This window comes from Dendrobates tinctorius, unplaced genomic scaffold (assembly GCF_039654945.1).
Source record: "Dendrobates tinctorius isolate UK_male_01 unplaced genomic scaffold, ASM3965494v1 ptg000099l, whole genome shotgun sequence".
Classification (NCBI taxonomy): domain Eukaryota; kingdom Metazoa; phylum Chordata; class Amphibia; order Anura; family Dendrobatidae; genus Dendrobates; species Dendrobates tinctorius.
Window position 1 is genome coordinate 354,528 of NW_027361767.1, and position 11,607 is coordinate 366,134.

Sequence of the window (11,607 nt, forward strand, 5' to 3'; positions counted from 1 at the left end):
ATGGGCCCTCTATGAGTGGCACACTGTTATGGGGTCTCACTTGGACACATTATTATGGGGCCTCTATGACAGGCACATTATAATGGGGTCTACCTTGGACATATTATTATGGGCCCTCTATGCATGGCACACCATTATGGGGGCTCCCTTGAACACACATTATGGGTCCTCTGTGACAAGCACACTGTTATGGGGTCTCACTTGAACACACTATAATGGGCCCTCTATGAGTGGCACACTGTTATGGGGTCTCCTTTGGACACATTATTATGGGGTCTCTATAACAGGCACACTGTTATGGGGGCTCCCTTGGCCACACATTATTATGGGGTCTCTATGGCTGGCACACTGTTATGGGGGCTCCCTTGGCCACACATTATGGGGCATCACTGACTGGCACTTATTTGACCTTATATAAAGGCCCATGAAGACCTGGTCGCCTGGTGCACGGTCCATGGAGGATGACAGGGTCCGGGCACAGGCAGGGTCCTATGTTGGGGGCTACATGGCCGTATAATGCAGGTGAATGACGATCTGCAGTGGACGGTGACCGCGACAAGCACGTCATGTACCGTCTACCTGTAACTGACGGGCATGATGCAGTCGTTCCCTGCAGGTCACTTTATGACCCCATTTGCCTGCATTACTGTTTGGCTCCAGTCACATGCACATTTTATTCTGCAGAAATTCACGTGTATTCAGTTTGCAGTAACTCCAGGCGGTTTACTGCAAAAACCTCCTCATTCACATGAAGGTAACGAGACGAATTCCTGCAAATGATCAGCAGCAAGTGACAGCCACAAGGCCCATACATCTGTCACTGCGACAGCGTCTAGCTGGTTACCATAGAGACCGTTCCTTCCCCGCGCACTGATTGGTCAGAACTCCCCGCAGGACGGATCGCTGAACCAATCACGTATCGTTCGTTTCGTGTTCAGCAATGTCCAATGACTGCGTCATTACGTCACCGGAAATGCAGGCGGAGTTTGTTGCCGGAAGCGAAGGCACCGGCGGGGAAATGGCGCCGAGCTCGAAATCAGACCGGAGCAGCGGAAACCGGAAATGGGGCCCGAGAGACCATATTATCCGGCAGCTGGACCGAGTGAGGGTAAGAATTGTCCATTGGGCAGGCGACTATATGTAACTGTGACCGGAGGGAAGGAATAACGGGAGGAGAGAGGACCGGGGAGGAATAATGGGAGGAGGACAGCGAGGACCGGAGAAGGATAACGGGAGGAGGACAGAGAGGACCGGATAAGAATAACGGGAGGAGGAGAGAGAGGACCAGAGGAGGAGAACGAGGACCGGAGAAGAATAACGGGAGGAGAGAGGACCGGGGAGGAATAATGGGAGAAGGAGAGAGAGGACTGGGGAGGAATAACGGGAGGAGGAGGAGAACGAGGACCGGAGAAGAATAACGGGAGGAGGAGGAGAACGAGGACCGGAGGAGGAGAACGAGGACCGGAGAAGAATAACGGGAGGAGAGAGGACCGGGGAGGAATAATGGGAGAAGGAGAGAGAGGACCGAAGAAGAATAACGGGAGGAGGAGGAGAACGAGGACCGGAGAAGAATAAAGGGAGGAGGAGGAGAACGAGGACCGGAGAAGAATAAAGGGAGGAGGAGAGAAAGGACCAGAGAAGAATAACGGGAGGAGAGAGGACCGGAGAAGAATAATGGGAGGAGGAGACCGAGGACCGGGGAGGAATAACGGGAGGAGGAGGAGAACGAGGACCGGGGAGGAATAACGGGAGGAGGAGGAGAACGAGGACCGGTGAAGAATAACGGGAGGAGGAGAGAGGACCGGAGAAGAATAACGGCAGGAGGAGAGAGGACCGGAGAAGAATAACGGCAGGAGGAGAGAGGACCGGAGAAGAATAACGGGAGGAGGAGGAGAGAGAGGACCGGAGAAGAATAACGGGAGGAGGAGAGAGGACCGGAGAAGAATAACGGCAGGAGGAGGAGAGAGACGACCGGAGAAGAATAACGGGAGGAGGAGGAGAGAGAGGACCGGAGAAGAATAACGGTAGGAGGAGAGAGGACCGGAGAAGAATAACGGGAGGAGGAGAGAGGACCGGAGAAGAATAACGGAAGGAGGAGGAGAGAGACGACCGGAGAAGAATAACGGGAGGAGGAGGAGAGAGAGGACCGGAGAAGAATAACGGGAGGAGGAGAGAGGACCGGAGAAGAATAACGGGAGGAGGAGGAGAGAGGACCGGAGAAGAATAACGGGAGGAGGAGGAGAGAGACGACCGGAGAAGAATAACGGCAGGAGGAGAGAGGACCGGAGAAGAATAACGGCAGGAGGAGAGAGGACCGGAGAAGAATAATGGGAGGAGGAGGAGAGAGAGGACCGGAGAAGAATAACGGGAAGGAGGAGGAGAGAGAGGACCGGAGAAGAATAACGGGAGGAGAGAGAGGACCGGAGAAGAATAATGGGAGGAGGAGAACGAGGACCGGGGAGGAATAACGGGAGGAGAACGAGGACCGGGGAGGAATAATGGGAGGAGGAGGAGAGAGAGGACCAGAGAAGAATAACGGGAGGAGAAGAACGAGGGCCGAAGAATAACGGGAGGAGGAGGAGAACGAGGACCGGAGAAGAATAACGGGAGGAGAGAGAGGACCGGGGAGGAATAATGGGAGGAGGAGAACGAGGACCGGGGAGGAATAATGGGGGGAGGAGGAGGAGAACGAGGACCGGAGAAGAATAACGGGAGGAGGAGGAGAACGAGGACCGGAGAAGAATAACGGGAGGAGGAGGAGAACGAGGACCGGAGAAGAATAACGGGAGGAGGAGGAGAACGAGGACCGGAGAAGAATAACAGGAGGAGGAGGAGAACGAGGACCATTGAAGAATAACAGGAGGAGAACGAGAACCGGAGAAGAATAACGGGAGGAGGAGAGAGAGGACCAGAGAAGAATAACGGGAGGAGAGAGGACTGGGGAGGAATAATGGGAGGAGGAGAACGAGGACCGGGGAGGAATAATGGGAGGAGGAGAATGAGGACCGGGGAGGAATAATGGGAGAACGAGGACCGGAGAAGAATAACGGGAGGAGGAGGAGAACGAAGACCGGAGAAGAATTACGGGAGGAGAGAGAGGACCGGAGAGGAATAATGGGAGGGGAGAACGAGGACCGGAGAAGAATAACGGGAGGAGAACGAGGACCGGAGAAGAATAACGGGAGGAGGAGGAGAACGAGGACCGGAGAAGAATAATGGGAGGAGGAGGAGAACGAGGACCGGAGAAGAATAACGGGAGGAGAACGAGGACCGGAGAAGAATAACGGGAGGAGAACAAGGACCGGAGAAGAATAACGGGAGGAGGAGGAGAACGAGGACCGGAGAAGAATAACGGGAGGAGGAGGAGAACGAGGACCGGAGAAGAATAACGGGAGGAGGAGAACGAGGACCGGAGAAGAATAATGGGAGGAGGAGGAGAACGAGGACCGGAGAAGAATAACGGGAGGAGGAGGAGAACGAGGACCGGAGAAGAATAACGGGAGGAGGAGGAGAACGGGGACCGGAGAAGAATAACGGGAGGAGGAGGAGGAGAACGGGGACCGGAGAAGAATAACGGGAGGAGGAGGAGAACGAGGACCGGAGAAGAATAACGGGAGGAGGAGGAGAACGGGGACCGGAGAAGAATAACGGGAGGAGGAGGAGAACGAGGACCGGAGAAGAATAACGGGAGGAGGAGGAGAACGAGGACCGGAGAAGAATAACGGGAGGAGGAGGAGAACGGGGACCGGAGAAGAATAACGGGAGGAGGAGGAGAACGAGGACCGGAGAAGAATAACGGGAGGAGGAGGAGAACGAGGACCGGAGAAGAATAACGGGAGGAGGAGGAGAACGAGGACCGGAGAAGAATAACGGGAGGAGGAGGAGAACGAGGACCGGAGAAGAATAACGGGAGGAGGAGGAGAACGAGGACCGGAGAAGAATAACGGGAGGAGGAGGAGAACGAGGACCGGAGAAGAATAACGGGAGGAGGAGGAGAACGAGGACCGGAGAAGAATAACGGGAGGAGGAGGAGAACGAGGACCGGAGAAGAATAACGGGAGGAGGAGGAGAACGAGGACCGGAGAAGAATAACGGGAGGAGGAGGAGAACGAGGACCGGAGAAGAATAACGGGAGGAGGAGGAGAACGAGGACCGGAGAAGAATAACGGGAGGAGGAGGAGAACGAGGACCGGAGAAGAATAACGGGAGGAGGAGGAGAACGAGGACCGGAGAAGAATAACGGGAGGAGGAGGAGAACGAGGACCGGAGAAGAATAACGGGAGGAGGAGGAGGACCGGAGAAGAATAACGGGAGGAGGAGGAGAACGAGGACCGGAGAAGAATAACGGGAGGAGAACGAGGACCGGAGAAGAATAACGGGAGGAGGAGGAGAACGAGGACCGGAGAAGAATAACGGGAGGAGGAGAGAGGACCGGAGAAGAATAACGGGAGGAGGAGGAGAACGAGGACCGGAGAAGAATAACGGGAGGAGAACGAGGACCGGAGAAGAATAACGGGAGGAGGAGGAGAACGAGGACCGGAGAAGAATAACGGGAGGAGGAGAGAGGACCGGAGAAGAATAACGGGAGGAGGAGGAGAACGAGGACCGGAGAAGAATAACGGGAGGAGGAGGAGAACGAGGACCGGAGAAGAATAACGGGAGGAGGAGGAGGACCGGAGAAGAATAACGGGAGGAGGAGGAGAACGAGGACCGGAGAAGAATAACGGGAGGAGAACGAGGACCGGAGAAGAATAACGGGAGGAGGAGGAGGAGAACGAGGACCGGAGAAGAATAACGGGAGGAGGAGGAGGACCGGAGAAGAATAACGGGAGGAGGAGGAGAACGAGGACCGGAGAAGAATAACGGGAGGAGAACGAGGACCGGAGAAGAATAACGGGAGGAGGAGGAGAACGAGGACCGGAGAAGAATAACGGGAGGAGGAGAGAGGACCGGAGAAGAATAACGGGAGGAGGAGGAGAACGAGGACCGGAGAAGAATAACGGGAGGAGAACGAGGACCGGAGAAGAATAACGGGAGGAGGAGGAGAACGAGGACCGGAGAAGAATAACGGGAGGAGGAGAGAGGACCGGAGAAGAATAACGGGAGGAGGAGGAGAACGAGGACCGGAGAAGAATAACGGGAGGAGGAGGAGAACGAGGACCGGAGAAGAATAACGGGAGGAGGAGGAGAACGAGGACCGGAGAAGAATAACGGGAGGAGGAGAGAGGACCGGAGAAGAATAACGGGAGGAGGAGGAGAACGAGGACCGGAGAAGAATAACGGGAGGAGGAGGAGAACGAGGACCGGAGAAGAATAACGGGAGGAGAACGAGGACCGGAGAAGAATAACGGGAGGAGGAGGAGAACGAGGACCGGAGAAGAATAACGGGAGGAGGAGAGAGGACCGGAGATGAATAACGGGAGGAGGAGAGAGATGACCGGAGAAGAATAACGGGAGGAGGAGGAGGAGAACAAGGACCTAAGAAGAATAACGGGAGGAGAGAGAGGACCGGAGAAGAATAACGGGAGGAGGAGGAGAACGAGGAACGGAGAGAAATAACGGGAGGATGAGAGAGAGGACTGTAGAAGAATAACAGGAGGAGGAGGAGAGAGAGGACCGGAGAAGAATAATGGGAGGAGGAGAGAGGACCGATGAAGAGGAGGAGATAGAGGACTGGACAAGAATAACGGGAGGAGGAGGAGAGAGAGGACTGGAGAAAAATAATGGAAGAAGTAGACATAGGACAGGCATAACGGGGGGAGGAAAGAGAAGACTGGAGAGGAATAATGGGAGGAGGAAAGAGGGAGAGGACCAGAAAGGAATAACGTGAGGCAGAGAGGGAGGAATGGATAGGGATATTGGGAGGAGGAGAGCGAGAACCAGAGACAAATAACTGGAGGAGAACGAGAGTATTGGAGTGAAATAACTGGTGGAGGAGAGAGGGGACCTGGAAGGAATATTGGGAGGAGGAGAGGGGGGATAGGAGAAGAATATTGAGGAGGAGACAGAGGACTGGAGAGTAATAACAAGGAGTAGGAAAGATAGGACTGGAGAGGAATAACAGGGAGGAGGAGACGACAGAGGACCGGAGAGGAATAACAGGGAGGACGAGAGGGAAAGGATCGGAGAGGAATTACAGGAGGAGGAGAGGGAGAGGACCGGAGAGGAATATCGTGAGGAGGAGAGAGAGGACTGGATAAGAATAACGGGAGGAGAGAGCAGATGGGAGAGGAATAACAGGAGGAGAGAGAACTGGAGAGAAATTGTGGGAGAAAATCTAGTGATGCAGATTGATACGTGGGGTATAATCTATCACGATATCAGGATTGGCCTCTGTTATAATCATTGTTTCATCTTCCTCCACACTCACATTCTGAGCTGTCTCGGAGCAGTATAGATATTCTGATGACAATCAGTGCTGAGCACTCGCATCCACTCTCCATCTCACGGGTCTTCCCTGGACACATCATGATGATCTACAGAGCTTCTCAGGCATCAGGTGTAGTCTTGCAGTTTGTCTGGCTGAGAACATTAGAGAGAAGGATTTCCTGTCAATAGTTTTAGGTGGATAAAGCAGTTTTGTTATGTGGTCTGGGGATGTCCACGCTGGCTAAACCTTCTGAGTTTTCTCTACACTGTACCAAAAAAAATATTATTCTTCAGAGCCCTTTTGTACAAATATAGAAAAGGCGCATGGATTGGGCCGACATAATAATAAAAAAATGCTTACACTTTGCGAGTGGGACAACATCCACTTGTGTGCGTGTGCATTCACCTTCCCCCATTGACACCAGTGAGTCTGGAGCTTCCAGTCCAGGCAGATAACAGGATCTAATATAAATACTTGCCCCCAACACACATGAAGGGAGCACGATCATCATATGGGAGACGGTTCCCACATCCCACACATACGGGTTAGTCTGTTTTTAGTACATTTTTATGTCAAATGTATGTATAATAAACTCAGGCTTTCCATCCATGCTTCTGCAGAGATCCAGTTTAGCTGCGGCTCCTTTATTTTTCTACAGTGACAATAACTAACTTTTATCTGTTTTGTATTGTTTTCCAGATTACAGGACAACTTTCCCCTCGGTTGTTCCGGAAGCTGCCCCCTCGTCTCTGCGTGTCTCTGCGCAACATCGTGGACGAGGAGTTCCTACGAAAGGGGTAATTATTTTACACTTGGACCATTTTTACTTGTCAGAAACCAAGCAGTGTCTTTTTTTGCCTCAATGGGGGAGGCACATGGCTCACCATTTTGCTGTTCTTTGAATCCCTGTGTCATGCTCTGTCCCTTTAGAGCTCTGCAATAGGCATAATACTATATCCGTTTTGTATTATGTCAGCTCATTATATGTTTATATGAGAAGAAAGCAGAGCTGCAGTAAAAAGTATGGCAGATAAACCAGCAACAGCCTTAGATTGAGAAGGGTCAGGATTTGGATTTCAGATTTCAGACTACCTCAGACTCCTATTGACCATGCAGCTTGGGTGGGAGCCATTAATTATAGCTAAGAATAGCAAAGCAGCGGGCAATAGAAAGTAGTGAATGCTTTAGTTTTCTGTCAAGTGTTGCTGTTTATAAGTTTTTCAGTCTTCATATGTGTTTTTTCCTCCAGTCACGTCTTCCTGGGGTTCTCCAAATGCGGTCGCTTTGTATTATCCTACACCAGTGACGTGTTGGATGATGATTTCGCCTTTTACTCCTATCACCTCTATTGGTGGCAATTCCAAGTACACAGCAAGCTGCGCCTGGTGAGTCCTCCGTGCCCATCTGTGTGCTGACCTAGTATCAACCTGTATGCAGAGCATCAGTTCACAGCCTGTTATATCTCCACTCCTAGGTGCGGCAAGTCCGGCTCTTCCAGGATGAGGAGATTTATAGTGACTTGTATCTGACGGTATGCGAGTGGCCGAGTGACAGTTCCAAAGTCATCGTATTTGGCTTCAAGTAAGTCCTAAATAAAGTAGCCAGCTGCTTAGATAAAAAGGGACTCCTTTTCTAAATTTCCTAGGTTACGGGCAACCTCTGCAGTATTACAAAATTGGCCTATCTCCCCGGCAAGGAGCTTCGTGCTTATGGGTGGTGAATGGATCTACACTCCAATGCAGCAGAGGCAAAGCTTCCTCACATTGCAGAACTGGAGAGTTCACTGCTATTGGCGCAACTATGCTGCTGGTCCGAACTGTCAGTCATTCAGTAGTACACCGCCCCCCCCCCCCCCAGGAAGCTGGGAGGCAGGAGAACATTTTCTATTGGATGTTTGAAGGTCACCATATATTCTGCACTCTTTCCCAGCACATCTGGTAACGGTATGTTAATGAACATGATGAGCGATGAGAACCACAGAGACATTTATATCAGCACGGTGTCTGCGCCCCCAACGTCCCCCTGCACCGACTGCAGAGAGTCCCCAAAAGGTAGAGCCATATATGAAGGAGCAGAGTTGTAGCTGATGACGACTGTGACATTCCAGTATATAACACAGCGTTTATTTCCAGGCCCATGTCTCCAGCACAGCTTCATGCTCCATACGAAGTATCAGGTGGTTTACCCTTTCCCTACGTTTCAGCCGGCATTTCAGCTGAAGAAGGACAACGTGGTTCTGCTGAATACCAGCTTCTCCCTGGTGGCCTGTGCAATATCCGTGCACCCTTCAGGTAACTCGTGCGACTCCTTTCTGGCTGTTGTAACGTACTTTTTTCGGGGCCCACTTCATGCCTAACTTTTATTTTTTATTGTTTAAGGTGATAAAGAATCCAATCAAATTTTGTACAGCAAACAAAACCAACACAATGCCCATGCCAGCTGCGCCTTGTCTTTCAGCCCTAGTGTCGCTTCCTCCGGGGGGCATTCTCCTCTTCCCTCTGAACCTTGCTCCCCCACCCCTCCGGGAACTCCACCAGCTGTCACCCGGGCCCGAGAATTTGTGGCCGGTATATTCCGTCGAGCCCGGGAGGCATCTGGACTGGAGGCCGAAGACAAAGGAGAACGGCCCGGACCAAGCAAGCAAAGTCCTTCACAGCCATCTGACCCAGATTCTCCTACATGGCACCGTACTATTAACGAAGGTCACTCAAGGTCCAGTGGTCACACGGAGGAGCCCAGTTACGTAAACTACACACAGTTACGTTACGTCCTCGGTCAGGTGACCGAGACGGATCAAGAGAGCGGTGAGAGCGTTGTGGAGGGGAGCGAGACCTGTTGAAGCACGGTAAAATAAGCGGGGGATGGGCACATTTTAACCATTTTGTTCTTTGTAGAATATGAAGATGACAAGATCTCGCTCCCATTCCTGGTCACTGATCTGAAGGGGCAGCACCTGAAACCGCTAAACGACAAGGCTTCTTTCAAGGTACAGATGGTCTCTCCAGTTTCATTTATTTCTTATGTGCAGTTTCTGACCCTCTCACCCCAGTCTCTTGTCACTCAGGGCCAACATCTCACTGTGGAGCAACTCACCCTGGACTTTGAATACGTCATAAATGAAGTGATCCGCCATGACGCCTCGTGGTATCGGCAGTTCTGCTCCTTCAGTGATTATGATATAGTTATCCTAGAGGTAAAGTGATCTATGTGTGTGTGATTTACACCTTAACGAGTGACATATCCTTCACAGACAAGAATAGCTTAGTGCTTTGGTGAATATATCCACTGGTGGGCCTTGTCCACCATAATAGTCTCTGAGCTCAGCTGCCTGTGACCGGGTGGGTTCCTGCTGTGAGGAGGGGGCTGCTGGCAATGGAGTCCTCTGCAAGTATTTTCTTTCCCTCAGATGTGTCCTGAAACCAACCAGGTGATAATGAACATCGGCCTCCTGCTCCTCGCCTTCCCTGCTCCACAAGAGGACGCTCAGCTCAGGTGGGTTACCTTAGGAACCGGGACTGCGCCTCGTCGTACCTCCAGAGCCTCGCTCACACCTGTCTGCTTCATCCCATAGGCCTAAGACTTATCACACAAGCCTAAAAGTAGCCTGGGACCTGCATACCGGCGTGTTCAGCACCCTGAGCGTGGGGGAACTTACTGAGGTGAAGGGACAGACTAGGTAAATAACCACCTCATGCACCCAGTTTTGTTTCCTTTGCTGGGTCTTTGGGGGTTCTTCACCTTTTTGTGTTTCCTCAGTGGCAGCGTATGGAGCTCGTACCGGAAGAGTTGCGTAGACACGGTCATGAAGTGGTTGGTCCCAGAAAACAGCGCCCGATACGTGAACCGTATGACAAACGAGGCGCTACATAAAGGTACAGCAAACTCAGGCCCCCATTGCTCACGTATCTCGGTGCTTATAGAAGCCCACTCATGTAATCTCCTTTCCACACAGGCTGCTCGCTCAAGGTCTTGGCGGACAGTGTGCGATACACGTGGATTGTGCTGTGACCCGGCCCATCCGGAGATAGGAACTCTACCTCAGCACAAGCTTCTTGGTGCATCGGGAAGAAGAGGCGCTGCAGTGGGACCGTCATATTAGTCCTACTTGTATGCTGCCACCTACTGACCGCTCCTGGAAGATTCCAGCAACGCGTCAGGATCTGAGCTGCTTTTTACGTTCAGTGTGAAGAAAGCCACATTCTGGATAACATAGGTGGGCCGGTGGTATCCCCTGCTCTTCCCACAGAGGACATTGGTTGTCCCCCTCCCTTTACGTTGTCCAGAAATGAGCAGATGTATTTTTTTTTTAATGGCATGTGTATGTATATATCACGTTTCCCTTTGTTATGTTGGTCTCCTTTTGTGAAATAAATCTTTTTTTTCTTTTTTTTTTTTTCTGTTCACAAGTGTCAGATTTGAAGACGAGACTCTCCCTCACCCTCCACATGCTTTATTATCAGAGTCCATTCTCCAATAATTGTGATCCCTGGTTATGAAGTGAAGTGTAAAAGTATGGGGGGTTAACAGAGCATAGCTTGTATGATAGACCTATTGCCCACTTCCCCTACAAAGCACCGTCCTGAGACTCCTACTGTCTCAAGGTGGATAAATCGTTTCCCCACTCCTCCCTTCTAAGATTTCTTGTAAGCACTGCCTTGAGCCTCTCCTGCAGTCAGTGATGATACAGGTGCTGGCACTGAAGCCCGCACATGCTCTGTGTACTGTAGGGGAGTGAGGAGTTATAATGATTCATTTACTATAATGAAGTTTAGCACTGGTACACACAGCACCATCTTCCCTGGTCATGTCACCAGTTCATGAGATGACTTGCTTTTATTGCACTCATTGCCTGCGCATTGTGCTTAGAGCATCTGGATAAGTCCCGCCTCCTGCAATGTGGGTTGTACTGGCCACACCCCCTGACATCCTTTACTAGGCTGAGCCCTGCATTGTGGGCTGTACTGGCCACACCCCTAAGACATCATTCACTGGGCAGAGCTGCTGGCTGAGCCCTGACTCCTGCATTGTGGGCTGTACTGGCCACACCCCCTAAGACATCATTCACTGGGCAGAGAGCTGCTGGCTGAGCCCTGCCTCCTGCATTGTGGGCTGTACTGGCCACACCCCCTGACATCCTTTACTAGGCTGAGCCCTGCATTGTGGGCTGTACTGGCCGCACCCCTAAGACATCATTCACTGGGCAGAGAGCTGCTGGCTGAGCCCTGACTCCTGCATTG

The 11,607-nt window shown here is 51.8% G+C and overlaps 1 protein-coding gene across 1 annotated transcript; it reads left to right on the forward strand.

The window, feature by feature from the left end:
* The first annotated feature begins 927 nt into the window (after positions 1-927).
* On the forward strand, positions 928-10,758 carry DCAF15 (DDB1 and CUL4 associated factor 15). Its single transcript, XM_073587352.1, has 13 exons — positions 928-1,108; positions 7,070-7,167; positions 7,620-7,755; positions 7,845-7,951; positions 8,300-8,421; positions 8,503-8,661; positions 8,749-9,174; positions 9,265-9,356; positions 9,435-9,563; positions 9,777-9,862; positions 9,942-10,046; positions 10,127-10,242; positions 10,323-10,758. Exons 1-13 carry the CDS (start codon positions 941-943, stop codon positions 10,376-10,378), a joined length of 1,800 nt encoding a protein of 599 aa, XP_073443453.1. The 5' UTR covers positions 928-940; the 3' UTR covers positions 10,379-10,758.
* Positions 10,759-11,607: the final 849 nt, after the last annotated feature.